The sequence below is a fragment of the Theropithecus gelada genome, chromosome 14 (assembly GCF_003255815.1).
Source record: "Theropithecus gelada isolate Dixy chromosome 14, Tgel_1.0, whole genome shotgun sequence".
Lineage (NCBI taxonomy): Eukaryota > Metazoa > Chordata > Mammalia > Primates > Cercopithecidae > Theropithecus > Theropithecus gelada.
In genome coordinates, this window is record NC_037682.1 from 120,235,541 (window position 1) to 120,255,208 (window position 19,668).

Here is a 19,668-nt window from a genome sequence, read left to right on the forward strand (position 1 = left end):
CTGGGTACGTAATTCCTCCTTTAGCTCTGAGAAATTTGATGGACTGAAGCCTTCTTCTCTCATCACGTCAAAGTCATTCTCCGTCCAGCTTTGATCCGTTGCTGGCGATGAGCTGCGCTCCTTTGCCGGGGGAGATGCGCTCTTATTTTTTGAATTTCCAGCTTTTCTGCCCTGCTTTTTCCCCATCTTTGTGGTTTTATCTGCCTCTGGTCTTTGATGATGGTGATGTACTGATGGGGTTTTGGTGTAGGTGTCCTTCCTGTTTGATAGTTTTCCTTCTAACAGTCAGGACCCTCAGCTGTAGGTCTGTTGGAGATTGCTTGAGGTCCACTCCAGACCCTGTTTGCCTGGGTATCAGCAGCAGAGGCTGCAGAAGATAGAATATTTCTGAACAGCAAGTGTACCTGTCTGATTCTTGCTTTGGAAGCTTCCTCTCAGGGGTGTACTCCACCCTGTGAGGTGTGGGGTGTCAGACTGCCCCTAGTGGGGGATGTCTCCCAGTTAGGCTACTCAGGGGTCATGGACCCACTTGAGCAGGGAGTCTGTCCCTTCTCAGATCTCAACCTCCGTGTTGGGAGATCCACTGCTCTCTTCAAAGCTGTCAGACAGAGTCATTTGCGTCTGCAGAGGCTTCTGCTGCGTTTATTTTTTACTGTGCCCTGTCCCCAGAGGTGGAGTCTACAGAGACAGGCAGGTTTCCTTGAGCTGCTGTGAGCTCCACCCAGTTCGAGCTTCCCAGCGGCTTTGTTTACCTACTTAAGCCTCAGCAATGGCGGGCGCCCCTCCCCCAGCCTGGCTGCTGCCTTGCAGGTAGATCACAGACTGCTGTGCTAGCAATGAGGGAAGCTCTGTGGGCGTGGGACCCTCCCAGCCAGGTGTGGGATATGATCTCCTGGTGTGCCTGTTTGCTTAAAGCGCAGTATTGGGGTGGGAGTTACCCAATTTTCCAGGTGTTGTGTGTCTCAGTTCCCCTGGCTAGGAAAAGGGATTCCCTTCCCCCTTGCGCTTCCCAGGTGAGGCGATGCCTCGCCCTGCTTCAGCTCTCGCTGGTCGGGCTGCAGCAGCTGACCAGCACCGATCGTCCGGCACTCCCCAGTGAGATGAACCCAGTACCTCAGTTGAAAATGCCGAAATCACCGGTCTTCTGTGTCGCTCGCGCTGGGAGTTGGAGACTGGGGTCTCAATCTCTTGAGCTCATTATCCGCCCGCCTCGGCCTCCCACATTTTCTTAATCCAGTCTGTCACTGATGGACATTTGGGTTGATTCCAAGTCTTTGCTATTGTGAATAGTGCCGTAATAAACATCGGTGTGCATGTGTCTTTATAGCAGCATGATTTATAATCCTTTGGGTATATACCCACTAATGGGATGGCTGGGTCAAATGGTATTTTTAGTTCTAGATCCTTGAGGAATCGCCACACTCTCTTCCACAATGGTTGAACTAGTTTACAGTCCCACCAACAGTGTAAAAGTGTTCCTATTTCTCCACATCCTCTCCAGCACCTATTGTTTCCTGACTTTTTAATGATCGCCATTCTAACTGGTGTGAGATGGTATCTCATTGTGGTTTTGGTTTGCATTTCTCTGATGGTGAGTGATGATGAGCATTTTTTCATGTGTCTGTTGGCTGCATAAATGTCTTCTTTTGAGAAGTGTCTGTTCATATCCTTTGCCCACTTTTTGATGGGGTTGTTTGGTTTTTTCTTGTACATTTGTTTGAGTTCTTTGTAGATTCCAGATATTAGCCCTTTGTCAGATGAATACATTGCAAAAATTTTCTCCCATTCTGTAGGTTGCCTGTTCACTCTGATGGTAGTTTCTTTTGCTGTGCAGAAGCTCTTTAGTTTAATTCGATCCCATTTGTCAATTTTGGCTTCTGTTGCCATTGCTTTTGATGCTTTAGACATGAAGTCCTTGCCCATGCCTATGTCCTGAATGGTATTGCCTAGGTTTTCTTCTAGAGTTTTTATGGTTTTAGGTCTAACATTTAAGTCTTTAATCCATCTTAATTTTTGTATAAGGTGTAAGGAAGGGATCCAGTTTCAGCTTTCTACATATGGTTAGCTAGTTTTTCCAGCACCATTTATTAAATGGGGAATCCTTTCCCCATTTCTTGTTTTTGTCAGGTTTGTCAAAGATCAGACGGTTATAGATGTGTGGTATTATTTCTGAGGGCTCTGTTCTGTTCCATTGGTCTATATCTCTGTTTAGGTACCAGTACCATGCTGTTTTGGTTACAGTAGCCTCCTAGTAGAGTTTGAGCAAAACTATAAATTAGTTTTCTTCATTTTAAACTTTCTTCCCATTTCTTAGACATTCAAGTAACCAAAAAGAGCTTATTTGGGACACGAGCACTGATCCCCACCTGTTGCCTTCCTGTTCAATATTACTAGTTACTACCTTTTGACAAGCAAAGTATCTAATACTATCAATTATATCAGAAGATTTCTACTGACGAAGGCAGGGTATAGGGTTAGATGATTAAGTGCTTACAAACCCATTTCTACAGAAGAACACTGGCAAGCACGGCTGTGAGGGTTAAGGTTCACCAAACATCCTGGATTAGAGACACTAAAATGATACCGATGGTATTTCTACAGATAAAATGTATAAAAAATAAAATGCAAAACAATACTTAGACAAAAGCAAACCATATTACTTTATATTCAAATTTCCCACTTGAGGGCTAAAATACAACTTGTGCCACAATGTTATTTAGACATGACATACTTTATATTTGCAATCTTTTTTTAAACCAAAGACAAACCCTACCAGTCCAGTCTTTCCAGTAGTTAAAAGCCTTAGCAGTATGACACACAACCTAGTATCTCCAAGGTAAATCTTTATGATACCAATAACCAGTTTATAGAGAGATACTAAAAAACATGCAGTTCATTAAGCCGTAGTGAACCTTGGCATGAAGAGGCAGGGCAGTGCTGTTTAATTATACCAGTATAATGCTTCCCCAGCAATCCCAACGAATTCTTGCTTTCTCATAATACTTTCTCTAAAGTTTTAGGAATTGGTTCCCAGAAATCTTCTAGACTGACTTAAGACAAATCTGGGCTTAATTTCTGAGGGTGTATAGGAACATGGTTTGTCCCAAGATAATGGCCTCAGCATTAAGTTTATTTGATTATATACATCAAGTTTTAGGAAAGGTAATAAATTCACAACATCAAGCAGACAAAATTAGAATGTATTGGTGGGAATATATAATACCTGTGCAGATTGTTCTGATTAAACCAAAGGTATAATAAAATATGAGAGTAATGTTTAACATGTCCAGTGGATTTTTACACATTGTATACAATATCCTGTCTTTCATTCAAAGTTCCCAAACATAGATTAGATAACCACTTGGTAGAAATTTAAGCAAGGAGAATCCAAATACAGGCAACTGCACTATGTAATATTTAAGGTTCTCTTATAATCTCACAAATTCTATCATTCTCAGTCTCTGCTGCATACCTTAAAGTACTTTATGTTAAACAAATATTAAAAAGTTTGAATTTTAATTTAAAATTCCATAAATTGCTTTTATTTAAAGCACAATGTATCTATTCGCACTAATGAATATGAAGAAAGAATTTTTCTCTAGACAACTATCAAATCCATTTAATGAACTAAAAATGTTCTGAAAATTCTGCTCTTCAAAAGAAAATATAACAAATGTTAAGAATAAAAAAAAGTGCTGAAACAAAACTCCTATTGTATTATACCTAGTTTTAACCTGACTACTATTTAAAAGCCTACTGGCTTAATGCTTAATTAGCTTTGTATTCACATAGGTCTCTAGAGACCAGTTTTAGCACAGACTAACTGGAAAACACGACCAGAAGACATAGGCCTGGGGTATGACTGCCCTGGAAAATCAGGAGCTAAGGAACTGATAGAAAGTATTAGAGCCCAATGTCAATGTACTTATTTCTTAAAATTGCTCAATACTTTGACTATACAGAAATATTTAAGAGAATAATATGATAAATACCCATGTACCCATCATGTAGGTTTTTCACATCTTAACATTGTGCCACATTATTTCCTCAGATTATTTTCCCTTAAGTATAACAGATATAGCTGAAGCCACTCTGTTTCTGCAATCCTGTTCTCCTACAGAGAACCTGTATCCTGAATTTAGCATTTATCATTTCCATCCATGTCTTTACACTGTTAACAACATGTGTATGTAGCCATAAACAATACTAACATGTTGCATGTTTTTCAAATTCAGAAATGGAATCATCTGATATCAAACTTTCTGCAAAACTGTGTATTCTGAGATTTATCCATGGCACTTGTGGCTCAGTATATCACTTACACTACATTACAATATTCTCTTCTAAGTATGTACCACAACTTATATTTCCATTTTCCTGCTATCAGAGTTTACAAGTGTTTGTTCTTACAATCATGACTGCACTGTATAATCTGGTGTCTCCCTGGGCACAAGTGACAGGACTTCTCTGGCACTCATGTTTAGGACGAAAATTGTTGGGTTGTAGAATATGCTACTTTTCGACCATATTTCAACTTTGCTAAAATATTACCTAAAATGATTTATCAATATACACTCTAATTAGATGCATTTTTCAGTCCTCATTCTTCATATCTTTGTTCTACTTAGCTCTGCCAAATTTCTGAAATTATATTTCACTTTAATATGCATTTCTGTGACTGCTAATCAGAACAGGCATTGTTTTCATGTGTTTCACATGGTCATTCAGTTTTCTTCTTCAATGAAATAACTGTTCATATCCTTGCCCATTTTTCTATTTTGTTTTCTTTTTCTTACTGATAAGAATTCTTCACATAATATAGAAACGAATACTTTACATATTATAAAGACTGACTCCAAGTCTATGGCTTGTCTTTTCTTGTAAAAATTTTAAAATGTCTTTAGGTACAGGAATCACTCTGTACTTTTAAGATATTTTCCTTACAAGTCATAAACATATTGTCCTATTTCTCCTAAAAACTTTTGTTTTTTCATGTATTTTAGGGAGAGATACATACTTTTTTCCATATATATAACCAACTATTCTGTCACCTTTAATTGAATAACCCTTTCACCATTGAATTGTAAGACTGATTCTATCTTATGTGAAAAATGCATATAGCATGTAAGATGTCTGTTTCTGAGTTCTCTCATTTCTCTCAGTTCTATCGATACCTCACTTTCTTAATCTGTAAGTCTTAATAACTGGAAAGATGAGTCCCTTCATTTACTATTATTTTCTAAAACTGCCTTATTTTTAGCTGTTTCCCATTTCACATAAATTTTAGAATCAGCTTGTCAAATTAGAAGGAGAAAAAAACTTTTTAGAATCTCATTGAAGCTGCAGTGAATTATAGATTATTTTGGAGGAACACAGACTTCTTTATGATATTGAGTCTTCTTTTCCATCAATAGATCTCTCCACTTATTTATAATTCGTTTATGTCCTTCAATAAATGTGTCTAATTTCCTTTCATAAAAGTCTTACGAACTTTTGTTATAGATAGTCTTAGGAGCTTTATGACTTTCTTGATGTTATAAAATGGAGTCTTCTAAATTACATTTTCTAATCATTTATTATTGGTGTACAGAAATGCAATTAGCAGGGTTGTAAAGGGTAGACTCAGGAGTCAGACCTTGGGGTTCCAATTTTGCCTCTGCAGCTCCTAACGGTATGATTATGGACAAATATTTAAATTATCAGTACTTCATTTTCCTCATCTATGAAAAAGTTTACGCCAGGTGTGGTGGCTCACGCCTGTAATCCCAGCACTTTGGGAGGCCAAGGTGGGCAGATCACGAGATCAAGAGTTCGAGACAAGCCTGGCTAACATGGCGAAACCCTGTCTCTCCTAAAAATACAAAAATAAACCAGGTGTGGTGGCGGGCACCTGTAATCCCAGCTACTTGGGAGGCAGGTTCATTGCAACCTTTTGAACCTGGAGGTGGAGGTTGCAGTGAACTGAGATCGTGCCACTGCACTCCAGTCTAGGCAATAAGAGCAAGATCAGGTCTCAAAAACGAAAAAAAAGGGGCCGGGTATGGTGGCTCATGCCTGTAATCCCAGCACTCTGGGAGGCCGAGGCAGGCGGATCACGAGGTCAGGAGATTGAGACCATCCTGGCTAACATGGTGAAACTCCATCTCTACTAAAAATACAAAAGATTAGCCAGGCATGGTGGCAGGCACCTGTAGTCCCAGCTACTGGGGAGGTTGAGACAGAAGAATGGCATGAACCCGGGAGGCGGAGCTTGCAGTAAGCCGGGATTGCGCCACTGCACTCCAGCCTGGGCGACAAAGTGAGACTCCGTCTCAAAAAAAAAAAAAAAAAAAAAGGTTTAAAAAAAAAACTGCTCAACAGCATTGTTGTGAGAATTAAATGAGTTAAAATTATAAAGCACTTAGTGCTAGACAGCAAAACTTAATAAATGTGCTATTACTGTTTTTGTATTATTTATCCTTTATTCAGCAACCTTGCTGAACCTTATTATTTCTTAAAATTTGACTGTAGAATCATCTGGATTTATAAATCTGCAAATAATATATATTTGATTCTTCCCTTCCAATCCTTTTAATTCTTTTTGTCTAACTTCACTGGACCCCCAATAAATGTTTATTTTGTTCCTGACTTTAAATAGATTATTTCTTATGTTTCACCAATAAGAATAGAATTCACTTGGGTTTTTTGGGTAGAAACCTCAAATATAAAGAAATTACCTAGTCCTAATTGCCAAGATATATAAAAGGAACAAGTGTTCACCTTTATCAAATGATTTCTCTCCATCTATTAAGCTGATATTTTAGTTTATCTTAAGTTTTGAATGAGGTACACTAAATTTGTAACTACTTTTTTTTCTTGCTTCTGACTTTATTATTATTATTATTTATTTATTATACTTTAAGTTCTGGGATACGTGTGCAGAACGTGCAGAAGGCTTGCTTTTATGCTTTTATATTTTTAAATACTTTTATACTCCTACCTCCCTTGTATCCTTTGCAGTGATATAAATGAGTGCAATAGACTTGAAAAGGCAAGTGGCAACTTAAAAAAATAATAGCCTTAAGCCAGGGCAAAATTCCATCTTAGCAACTGTAATAAATGTAAGAATACTGTAAACACATTAGACGTGAACTTCTAGTAAAGGAAGACAAACACAGAAGAACTGTATTGGGTGAAAGCACAGACAAATTATGGAAAAACTACAATAGGCATCAGCAAATGCCTTAAATAGCAGCAAAAGAAAAATGACATTGATTTACATTTAGAGTCTTAAGTAAATAGTTGAAGTGAACTGTGTACTGAGTATTTTCAAATTTATTAAAAGGAATATTGCCAAGAATTGTAAAAATAAACTTATCTTTAGTAAGCGTTGTTATTTGTCCTAAAAGGATCTTTAGGCAACTGAGAAAGTTTCTGAAAAAGTTTAGTTAGCATTCATATTGGGAAATATGTGATATAAATCTTAGTCTACAGCCTTGAGTATATCAGTTAAATTAGTGTAAGCTTAACCAACAAAGCTTTATTTACAAATAACTGGACTCAAATTAATCTGTGATTCACTAGAGTAATAACTCTACAAGTCTTTTAAATAAAAATATGTAGGTAGTTGGGCAAGATTTCAGTATGCAATGTAAACATTAAAGGAACTGAACAAATACTTTTTCCAATAATATAGAAATATAACAAGTATTCTATAGAAAAATATACCCTTTTGAAAATTTTCCTTTTTATAACATAAAAAGGCTTTAACATAATTAATGCTTTCATACCATTATGACTAATGATATAAAAGAAGTTCTTTAAGCCAATGACTCAAAATACACATGAATAACTCTGATGATGTGCTTTTCCAGTTTTACAAAAAATATCATTCAAATTAGAGTAAAGGAGTTTCTTGCAAAGTAAACCCAGTAAGTTTTGTTTGATGAAATAAGGACAGGCTGAAGAAATTCTGTCACTGACTATTCTTATTTCTGTAAATCTTCCCATCTATTTTGCGATAGATCTGCCCTCTCTCTGGCACCACCCACTGACCTGCTCCCAGTCCTACAAAGGCAGCATGAAGGAAAAGGTAAATCTTAACCCAGATAGTCAACAAAACTTGAAGGAAAATCTAGACGCTACAGTAATACCATAACAATAATTATTGCATACGTAATGACTATTGAGTGCTTACTATTTTACTGTGTGCCAGGGCTTTACATGTATTAACTAATTTAATCTGTCTGTGTTAACATCACACTCAAAATAATTTACATTCGAAATATAAACAAGTCTCTAATCATCAGAATTACCTCCTTAAAACTTGATATCAAAAGAACAGGTATATTAAATAAATTCTAATTATCTCCCATCACATTCTGTGTAATAACTTAAATGTAATAAGAGTTATCAGAATAATGAAATTTTATTCCTTTCCTCCCTTCTATATATCTAGTTCTAATTATCAAGATAAATTATTATTCATATTTCAATTCACTTTCTTTAGTTTATTTAGTAATATCCTACAATATCTAAATACATAGTTGTATATGTGGTAAAAACATGTAGTAAGCATAAAATGTTAGCAATCCTATTTGAAGATTTAAAAATACATCCTTGAACCAATGACCTAGTAACTGAAAGCTTTTATTGTTTTCCAATAAGACGACATATAGTCTAATTAAAGTCATTCATCCAATCATGCCATTATTGGCTAAGGCATGTGCTAGTGAGAAAGTACCAGACCAAGAATGTGGAGACAGGGTTTTAATCCCGATTTCTGCTGATAACTCACTGTAAGATTTTAGAAAAGGAAATTAAGCAGTTTAGACTTCAGATTAATAATATGAAAAATGAAAAGTTTAACCAGGCAATATGATTCTAGATTTTAATGAAAATACCTGAGAAATCATAAAGTACTCTGAGAATGTATGAAGTGTGAATAGCATACAAAGCTCTAAAATCTATGAAACATACTTTTAGTTTCGGGGAATTTATCAGGAGAAAAAAAGGACATTGTTTAAAACGTAATTGGAGAGCTCTGTCAAAAAAAATTAGGCTCTCTAAATCATCTTGGAAGAAGGCTGGTATAAAAATTTAAGATAAAAAATCACTGTTAAAGGTTACTAAGCATATTAGGTTTAACACTTTTTAAATTAATTTTAATTATTTAGTTCGATGAATGCTTAGTAGTAATAAGGAGTCCGTACATAACTAATTTACATAACATGCTTATAACTGTTTCTTGGACTTGATGCTTGTACTATCTTTAATTGTTAAGGACATTCACAGTTGCTGGTCACGCCATATGGTACATTGTTGTTTACTTCTTTATTTGCTTGCAAGTCCTTGATCAACAGTACAATGGTCACTTATAATACTCTTTTTATTATAAAATGTCATATACTTTATAAAAATTATTTTTTGACATAGGTTTCAAGAGTTTACTGCAGTAAAAGAAAAATAAGGTAAATATTATCTGTAGGTTCTGAACTTCAGAAAACTTATAATCTATCAGGTTGATGCTCACAAAAAAAAATTCTCACTGTCTTTCTAGGAACCACTTTTTTAAAATCAGGAATGTAACAGTTTTTCAGCCTTGGGCTTCATTTCCCACCCCTATCCCAAGTATATGTCAAAAAATTTTTTAGATAAATTGGGTCTTGAATTTTAATGTACTGCAAAGCGATTGTGAAGTAAGAAAGTACAGAATCATTTTTGATCAATCTATCACAAACAATTTTGGAATAGGAAAAACCACAGTTCTTTAACTGATGTATACAACAGCTGCAAGAGCTGTCACAGAAAAGATATCTGGGGCCAGATCAGGAATTAAATGAAACAGTTTACTGTCTGAACATTCTAACCTCAAAGGAATAAAACCAAGTATCTCAGAAATTCATATACATGCAAGGCTACATTTAAAATAGCACCACTAGTAATGGCTCTCAACTGAAAAACGGGAAAGCTACTAACAGTTACATAAGTCAAACAGGGTTCCATCTAATTATGAGAGAAGAGTAGTCATTTGTAAAGGCATTACTGACTGGAATGCAAATGAATGACATCAAAGGATCTAGAAAATAAATCTGTAGTAGATTTTAGAAAAGAATCTTTTAGACACAGAAGAGGTAAAAACAATTCACTGAGAGAAAAGAGAGCAGAAAATGGGCCATAAACTGCTTCTTCAGAATATCAGCACAACTCATGTTGAATGGCATACCAACGGTTAACTAAAATATTGGGACATTTGAATAAAACTGTATCTCTTCTCCAGGGTTAAAGATGAAACCAAAGCAACACCACTAGGCTGCTGCCCTTCCTAGAGGAGTACAAAAACTGTTACAAAACGGAACCTCATGCTAGACCTTTAAAAATCATAGTTCCCTTGGGAAAATGGTCATATGGTTAAGATAAGACTATTATTATCTACATTATACACTGACTTTTCTAGAAGCTTCAGATTTCAGTTATAAATATCAAAGAAGGCTCAAATTTAGGTTATGTTATTTTACCTTGACATAAATAAGCGACACCTTTTTCCTGCTAAAAGTGATACTAATTTTTATTTCAAAATTTAAATTACAAATTTAAAATAATAAATATGATTGGTTCTGTTTCTCAACTTGGTACAAAATCAAAGTAAGAAGTATTTTTAACTTGCTGACTTTACCACCTCAGTTATTATATAAGAGACTATGACTAACTTCATTTCTAAAAACAGAACAAAAGGAAGATTTGCATTTTACCAGAAGCAGGAAAAAACATGAAGTAGATATAAATTCCTGACACTTAAAGTGTTTTAACATTGGAATGGGATATTATATACAGAATACAGATTTTAAAACCTGTTAAGAAATTTTAAATTGTCTAGGCTCTTATTTTTCCAGGCTGAACTAGTACTATTTGATAAGAAGCTTAAAAGCTAGTACTATTTCAGGAGGACATGTTTGTGTATTCTTACAAAAATTTAATATAACAAACACATATTCCTAGGAATTCAGGTACATCAAAGGTAACAGGACTACCAAAACATACATTAGTTCTAGAAATCAGAAAACTTAGAACCTTAATTTTAACGGTGTAAAAACTCTCTTTTGAGATAAAGTTTTGTCATATTAAAATGTAATCATACATACTTTAATGTTACATAGTTCTCTGCACTTTATTAAGCTATGAAGTTTGGTGTGGAACTCTGATACTATCATAGGTGGTTTTGGTTTTTGTGGGTTTTGTTTTGATTTGCAGGAAGTAGAGGGGAAAGGTTCTATATTTGGTGAGTATGGAACTGACAATGAGTTTTTGTTAAAAGAAATAGGCTTTGGAATCAGACCAAAGGGTTATAATTCAGTCCCTAATCACTTTCCAATTGCAAGATCTTGAGCAAATTACCTACTTAAGTCTCAATTCTTTCACTCACAATGGAAATGACCCTAACAACAGCTCTCACTAGGGTTACTATGATGCTTACATGAAATGTATGTGCCAAACATTTAATTCTGTGTCAATAAATAGGAGCTATTATTACTACTACAATTTCTTGTTACATTTGATCTGAAAACTTTGAGAATCCCTGCGGTACAGGGCTAAGCAGAAAACTGACTCAGCTTTCCAGAACATGGAATCTGGCTATCTATCCTGGATTCAGGACTGAGAACATGACATCACTTTCTAGTCCTTCCTCCTATAATTTTCTTAAATATAAACTTAACCTAAGACATTTTAGATTTCTGATATCTTCCACTAAATGCCATATAGCATTCTTTTTTTAAAAGAGAAATTGTAGTTCAAACCATTATTATATGAGTAGTAGATGCTTTTTTAAAAAGCTATGAAAAAGAGCTGTAAATTCTGAAATTCCCCCATTTATGGTTTTGAAAATTAAAATATTGATATCATTTAAGCACTGGAAAGAAAAATGTTCAACCTCTGTTAAGAAGCTGAACATACTAATCAGCCCTATTAAGGGCTGATTTGTGATTCAGAGAAAATTCTGGTCTCCATGTTATTTTAATGAAAGGCATTTATTACTGAGGTCTAAAGAAACACCATATACATATGGAATACCATCTTAGTGGTAAAATCTCTGAGATTTAATACAAAATATTTTATGGATGGAGATGGTTATCCTTTCCAATACCAATACCAATGAAGGGGGGAAGCACTATACTTGAAGGGAAAAGGCCAGAAAGGTTACTTCCTTATGCAAACTTAAGGAGCCTCTTTATACAGCCTACCAAATTATTTTAAGTGTATTAGCACTGCCCATTTCCATTAATCAATAATTGAAATATTATTAACCTACCAGGAAAAAAATTAAAAATATGATATAAGCTGGCAGCTTAAGAAATAAAGGCAGGTTCTTTTAATCATAAAAATTTTTGTTATATTAACCTAATGCACAGAAAACAAGAAATAAGCTAATTGGAAATAGGAGAAAAAAAGATATTTCTTGAAACCGACTGGGAAAATAACCATCTGTGTTGTACAATCAGCAAAACCTACTTCAAAAAGTAATCACCTCTCTACAAACATGACAAATACTAATGTTCAATTGCTGAATTTCTAAATAATTAAATAATTAACCATTCACCTAAGAGCAACCAAGGTAGCATATGCCCAAATATAATCTAAAAATAGTTTCAGTGAAAAATTCTGAAGATTGTTTGAGTCAAATATTTAAATGACTGATTGAGATCTCCTTACCTCTTGTGGTACAAGTTCTAAGATCAATACTTAAAATTATTCCAAATGACTATATTTAGCAGTAGATTCATCAGGATACAACAGCTCTGCATTCCGTACATGAGCGTAGAAAATAAATCATAATCACACTGGTTCCAACCTCACCACCACAGGTTAACTCCAAGTGAGGTCCCACATCACTGCCAGGTTCCAGCTGTTTTCAGGACCCCTGCAGCAGCACGATTCTTGGCCCTGTTTTCAGTCCAGTCGGTGGAGCCCAGCAAGCCAGCAAGTGTGTGGGAGAGCTCTGCCTCCAGGAGCTTAATCCTCCTCTCTCAGCACATACTGCTTTGCAACACCACAGAAACGCCCCAGCCTAAACTCACACTTGCAGAACAGGCTTCACCAGAAGAGCTCCACCCATCAACCCCACACAGGTGAGCATTTCCTGCTCAGAAAACAACATATGAAATTGATATTAAATTGTCTTTTCTCTTTTAAAAAGTTAATTGCTTGTCAGCTGTTTGCTAAGTAGGTGGGAGACAGTGTATCCAATAAAAATGATGGCACTTTAGGCTCCTTTAAAATAAGAAAAGTAATTGATCAAGTAGGAAGTACTGCCAGTAAAGGCTGAATCACTAAAACAACAGGATAGGCTGAGAAAACAAATCTTTTAATATCTTTGCTGATACTGAGCTAAGATTGTTATTCCATTAACACCTTTTTTTAAGTATCAACTTACACAGTCTCTGTGTGAAAAATTCTAAGACAATCTCTTATGCAATTATTAGGGAAAAAAATAAAAAAGGTTTCTTCAGAATGGGAAATCCAGAATTAAAGAAGTTTTCCCAAGTATAACCTTCTCCTTCATACACTACACAGAGGTCAAATATGTAACTCTCCTTCACCCATGGAGTACCAAGGCACTTATTTTCCTCTACCAGAGACATTCATTAGCAAAAGTGAAAATCTTTGGCAACTATTATCAAACTGGCATTCAATCTCAATTTGTGACTTTTTAAAGCTTTAAAGATTCTTGTTAGTTATTTGCAAAATACAATATAAATACTGAGATTCAATACTTCTATTAACTAATAATACTGAACTGTGTTAACCCAATTATTTATTTATTGAAGAAACAAATGAATCGGAAAATATTTACATATTTTCTGTTCCAATGACTTTTTTTTTTTTTTTTTTTCTTCAGGTAAACTGGTCATTTTATTAGCAGTAGTACTGTTTGGCATAACAGGTTTCCAGTAAATAGGCATGGAGTTGCATGGAGGTGACAGAGGCAGGCACAGGCCAGCTTCACTCACTTCTTCCACTCGTTCTTTTCGTAGTCCCACTTGGAGGCCAAGCCCTGGATGGGGTTCACCTTCATGTCCAGCATCCTCTTGGTCTGCATGGCCACCCACTCTTTGTCAAAGGTTTGCGGGAGGGGGCCGTACACATAGAGCTTCTCCCACATGATAACGAGCGCGGTGAAGCCGATGAAGAACATGGCAGTGCCCACAACCGTCTTCCACTCATTCGAGCTCCTGTTCATCTCAGCAAAGCTCTCCTTGAACTTAATGCGATACAACTCGACTTTCTCATCCATGGAGAGGCTGCTCCAGGACGCCTTCTCCTTCTCCTTCAAGGCCTTCTGGCTGGCGGACAGGTGCTTGACATGGGCCACATCCGGCAAGGGACAGTCACGCCGATCCACGTAAGCTGGGAGCGAAAAGTCTTCGCTCTTCACGACACTTTCATGTGCTCGTACACACACAGAGGTGGAAACTGCTCGCTTGCCAACTAGGCTAAATACCCTGGTAGCCAACATTCTGCCGCCACTGCCCGCCGCGACCGCCCTCTACGCCCGGTGTCCCGCGACCGGAAGCTGTTCCAATGACTTTTTACTAATATTAACGTAAATTCTACTCTCAGGTATTTTTTAATTTACAAAATAACATTATAGCACTTATGTGCCACACAATTCTAGGTATTTAAAAACATTTTTTATCCTAATCTAATGAAGGCAGTTCTATTATTAATAGTCTTAGGAGACTAAGACAGAGAGATTAATAAGCAATTTGCGAAGGTCCCATAATAGTAACTGGCAAGAGACGAGCCATCTATCCAGGGAGGATTCATCATGCTCATACCAAAATCTTCTGCTGTTGACTGAATTTATTCCTTCCTTCCTCTTTGAACATCGTTCTGAACATAGAATTGTTGATAAATGGTAGTCCACAACAAAAAAATAAATTTATGTGATTTTAAAATAAGAAAGACCATAGAGAATTCCAATATGTGGCAAGAGCAAAACATGTTAATCTTTACCAATAGAACATCTATGGATTGAGAAATTTAGCTGAATAGGAAATAAGGCTCTTAAAATTTACTCCTATTGGAGAAGGCAAAGCCACTCTTCTTTAATTTTAAATGAATAACATCCCTCCCTCCCAACCTCTTCCTTACCACTAAAGACAGCAAGGGAGGGCAAGGGAAAGATAAAAGAGAGAGGAAGAAAAGAGAGAAAGAAGAGGAGAGATGAAGGAAGAGAGTGATAAAAAAGAAAGTACACATTTTTACTGTAGAAAAGTCATTTGGGAATATTTAGAACAATCCGTAAGCCCCACATATTACGTAACATATAAACATCCATGTTTATATGTGTTATGTAATATATATGTTAATATATATTATATTATATATAAAATGTTATTTAAGTAATATATGTTATATATCAACATATAAACATTGATAGGAATAACTGTATTCCACAATCATTGGCCTGTGTGTGGGAGATTTACATAATTAATGACAATAATTCTCACCTGAAACCCAAAAAGCTGTACTCTAATGCCATATAAAAATACATGGTAAGAAAATGAGTGCTGCCAAAGCTGGTGAATTTGGAGTAAGGTCTGCATCTAGTTAACAGTATTGTGACCATGTTGTTTCCTGGTTCTGATAATGTACTACTATATAGTTACATTCCAACTGGGAGAAACTGAGTGATGAGTCCAGGGGATCTCTCTGTACTATTTCTGCAACTTCCTCTGAGATCAATTATTTCAGAATAAAAAGTTAAAAAATATAATTGACTGAAAAGATGCTGTGCCATCTACTGACTATGTAGGAGAGGTCACTTGTTTTTCTCTCACATTTAACAAAACGTTTGGTGGCTATCCCCCTATGTTGGACTAGGATGTATCTTTGCATGGGTGGGAGAGGCAACAAGAGAATTCACTGGAAAGGCAATGGCTTCATTCTAATCATTCTATCATAAAAACTGCCTGAATGGGGCCGGGCGCAGTGGCTCACATTTGTAATCCCAGCACTTTGGGAGGCCAAGGCGGGCGGATCATAGGGTCAGGAGTTTGAGACCAGCCTGGCCAATATGGTGAATCCCTGTCTCTACTAAAAATAAAAAATTAGCCAGGTGTGGTGGCACATGCCTGTAAACTCAGCTACTGGGGAGGCTGAGGCAGGAGAACTGCTTGAATCTGGGTGGAGTTTGCAGTGAGCCAAGCTGTGCCACTGCACTCCAGCCTGGGTGACAGAGCAAGTCTCCATCTTAAAAAAAACAAGAAAAAAGAAAAAGAAAAAAAAAATTACCTGAATGATTCAATCCCTTCACAGTATGTCTGCAAATTCTGCCAGCTCCGTGGCCAAAATATATCCAGAAGTAGATCACTTCTCATCACTTACACAGCTACCATACTGGTCTAAGTCACCATCATCTCTCACCTGGCTCATTGCAACAGCCACTGCCAGCCCCTCTTCTTCTACCTATCTCTGCCTTTCCTCTTAACACAGTAAGCAAAGTGATCCTTTTAACAAGATAAATTGAACCAAACAAAAACTGCTCAATGTCTTCCACTGCCCAATTAATTCTAAATAAAAGCCAAAACCCCTACAGTGGCCTCCAGGCCCCAGAGGAGATCTGACCCCTCTCCCCTCTTGACCTCATCTCATCTCTTTACCCACTGCTCTAGCCAATGTGGCCTTCCTCCTGACCACTTACCAAGACTGACACACATTCAACTCGGTATCGTTACACTTGCTGTTCCATCTTTGGAAAGCTCTTCCTCCGGATACATGCAGATCTCCCCTCCTCATCTCCTTCAGGTCTTTGTTTAAAAGGAGGCTTCTAATGAGCCATTCCAGGACTACCCTATTCTCCCTTGAAAATTATAACCCCACATAAGCCACATCCCAGCACTTCCTAGTCTTGGCATTCCTCTCTCAGCTTTATTTCTCTTCATAGCCCTCATCTATCATACTATATTGTTTATTTATTTATTTACCTCTCCCCTTCTGGTCACACATGAATACAAACACCAAAATGGTGGAATTTCTGTCTGATGTGTTCATGTTTTAGCCATAGCACTCAGTATGCACTCAATAAATTCTTGATCGATGAATGAATGAATATTGGAAATGGCCGAAAGCGGAAAAGTCTCTTTACTTAGGGCAAGAAAAAGACTGATTAGGGGGCTACTCCCAGCACTGACTAAAGGGCATATGCGTTTAGGAAACATTTTTGGTAACTATATTGAAAACTGTTCATGCTTATAATTATCAATCAAGAACTGTTTTGGAGCATCCATATAAAAGATGCGAATTACTATAAAATACATCTGCCAACAAACAAAACCATGTAGTGGGGAAAAAAGACACACAGAAAGTGAAGTATCAAACTCAAAACTTTTTTGAGAGAAATGAATGTGCACTCAGGTGAGCTGAATGCAAATTCAAGTTTGTCAAAGAGTGGCCTAGGGAACCTTCACACACAAAAAATGGTAAGTCAGTCACAGGTGAGGGAAGGGGGAAGCCCAGAGTACCTTGGAAGAAGAGAAAGGCAACATGTTAGTGAAGCTGAATGTAGGTAAGAAATGGGGTGGGGGGAAGGCTACAAAGATAAGTTCGTTCCAGTATTTGTGAAACAACTTAAATTCTACACTAAAAATTTTCTATTTAATTCTGGCATAGAGGGAGGAATTCACCCAAATTTTCTGAAGATAAGAGTTACAGGATGAAAGTTGTACTCTAAAATTTTAATTTGATAAGTACTAGGATGGATTAATTCAACAGGCATTAGTTGTGTAACCACTATACACACTGCCTGGGGAGGAGATGAAGATGAATGACATGTTTGTCACTTATGAAGAAAGTACAGTTTAGTGAAGATGTGAAATAACTGCTATTAAATTTGCACTAGTGGTGGAGAGGAGATGGGATTAGGGTGTGGGTCAGGGAAACTTTCATGGAAGAAGCGGATTCTGGCCTGAGTCTTGAAATATAAGGAGGATTTCAACTGGCCAAAATGGGGAAGGCATTTCAGGGTGTAGGAACAGCAGGAGCAAAATGAAAGCTATGAAGCCACGTGCCATGTTCAGAAAACACAAGGAGATTCCAGTCAAGTATACAGGGAGAAATACTATACTAAGAAAATGGAAAAGAATGCCTGGAAATGCTACAATATAATAGAGTTTGGGGATATGTTTTATGCATAGTGAGGAAAAATTAAAAGATTTTTTAAAATTAAAGCAGCATTAGGAAGGATGATGACTGAAAACAAAATTAGCAAATTAAGTAGGTTCCTGTAAGCAATTCTCTTTAACCTCAATTTAGCCCATCTTTTGCCCTAATTTCTGTTCTGTTTATACAGGCCTTATAAAAATGCAAACATGTTTTATTTATTCCTATTATAATAAAAGCAAAAGGAATTAAATTTTTGTTTTGACAGAGAGAACAAAAATCTTTATGTCTATTCAATGTTCTACAGTGGGCAGAATTCTGGGTTTTGAATTAACTAATTGCACACAAGTTAGTTAACCCACGTCAAGTGCATGGCACAGGGCCTGGCACACAGGACTATGTAAGTGCTGGCTGTGATTACTATTAGGTGTCAGGACATTTCAGTAAATCCTAGTTGTGAAGCCTCAGGCAAGTGTCTTAAGCTTCCAGTTGCCCCATTTGTTAAAAAGGGTAGGAAGGGGAGGGATGGAAATACATTCCCTATCCCTAGCAAGCTCACACGGTTGTGACCAGATTCATGTCCCATTTAAACAGTGGAAATGTAAGTATTCATAAACCCTAAAGCACTTTATAAATACATGGTATTATAAATTTTCTGTTTTCCCCTGATACAGAGTGAGAAAATATTATCTTGATCTATCCTTTGCAATGTATTTGGGGAGAAAGCTTCCCAAGACATTTTAGCAGTTTAGTACTCCTTTGACTCTCATATCAGTGCTTCTGAAGGTAGGGATTTTAACAATCTGATTCTTAACACATTTAAGCATTTGTTCAATGGGAAGTATATTCAGTGCAATACTCCCAAGAGAGTAAGTAAAAACCTGGACCTCTTTTAGTTGATATATAAATGTGTGGTCACTTCCTACTAAAGTGACATGCAAAGAAACATGGCTACAAAAGAGCAAAAAGTGTTGGAACCTGAAACAAGAAAGAAAATAGAAACAATCCAGGAGCAAGCAAGTCAAAATTTAAAACAAGACAACTGGAATTAGGTAATACTGAAAGTAAAATAACATAAAAAGCAAGATACTAGAGGACTGGTTTCCTGAAACACTACTACAAATAAAAGCCCGGCTGGTCCAAAGGTACTGAGTTATCTCAATTGATTGTACCCATGTCAGTTACAGATCTATTTCCCTGTTGTACTCTTTTCTGTCTTCTCACACATGCTCTTAACTAGTCTTACAGAAAAAAAGTCTCACCTTTAATGTATATCTGTTACCCGGAAAAAAATTATCTTCAAAAAAACAGAAATCTGTGATGCAAACTCCTTCCTCCACCATGGTTCTGTGAAAACTACTGTAATGAATTTGTTTCAGTCATGCACTGTGATAGTTTAGATATTTGTCCCCACCCAAATCTCAGGTTCAATCATAATCCCCAATGCTGGAGGTGGGGCCTAGTGGGAGGTGTTTTGGTCATGGGGGCAGATCCCTCATGGCTTGGAGCTGTCCTTGCATAGTGAATACT

General features: G+C 36.7%; 2 protein-coding genes across 2 annotated transcripts in view; both read right to left on the reverse strand.

The window, feature by feature from the left end:
• The window catches only part of ARHGAP32 (Rho GTPase activating protein 32), a 226,583-nt gene that overhangs the window by 57,990 nt on the left and 148,925 nt on the right, over positions 1-19,668 (reverse strand). The window lies entirely within an intron of this gene.
• LOC112606424 lies at positions 13,849-14,543 on the reverse strand. The gene has a single exon (XM_025356881.1). It carries the CDS (start codon positions 14,489-14,491, stop codon positions 13,982-13,984), a length of 510 nt encoding a protein of 169 aa, XP_025212666.1. The 5' UTR covers positions 14,492-14,543; the 3' UTR covers positions 13,849-13,981.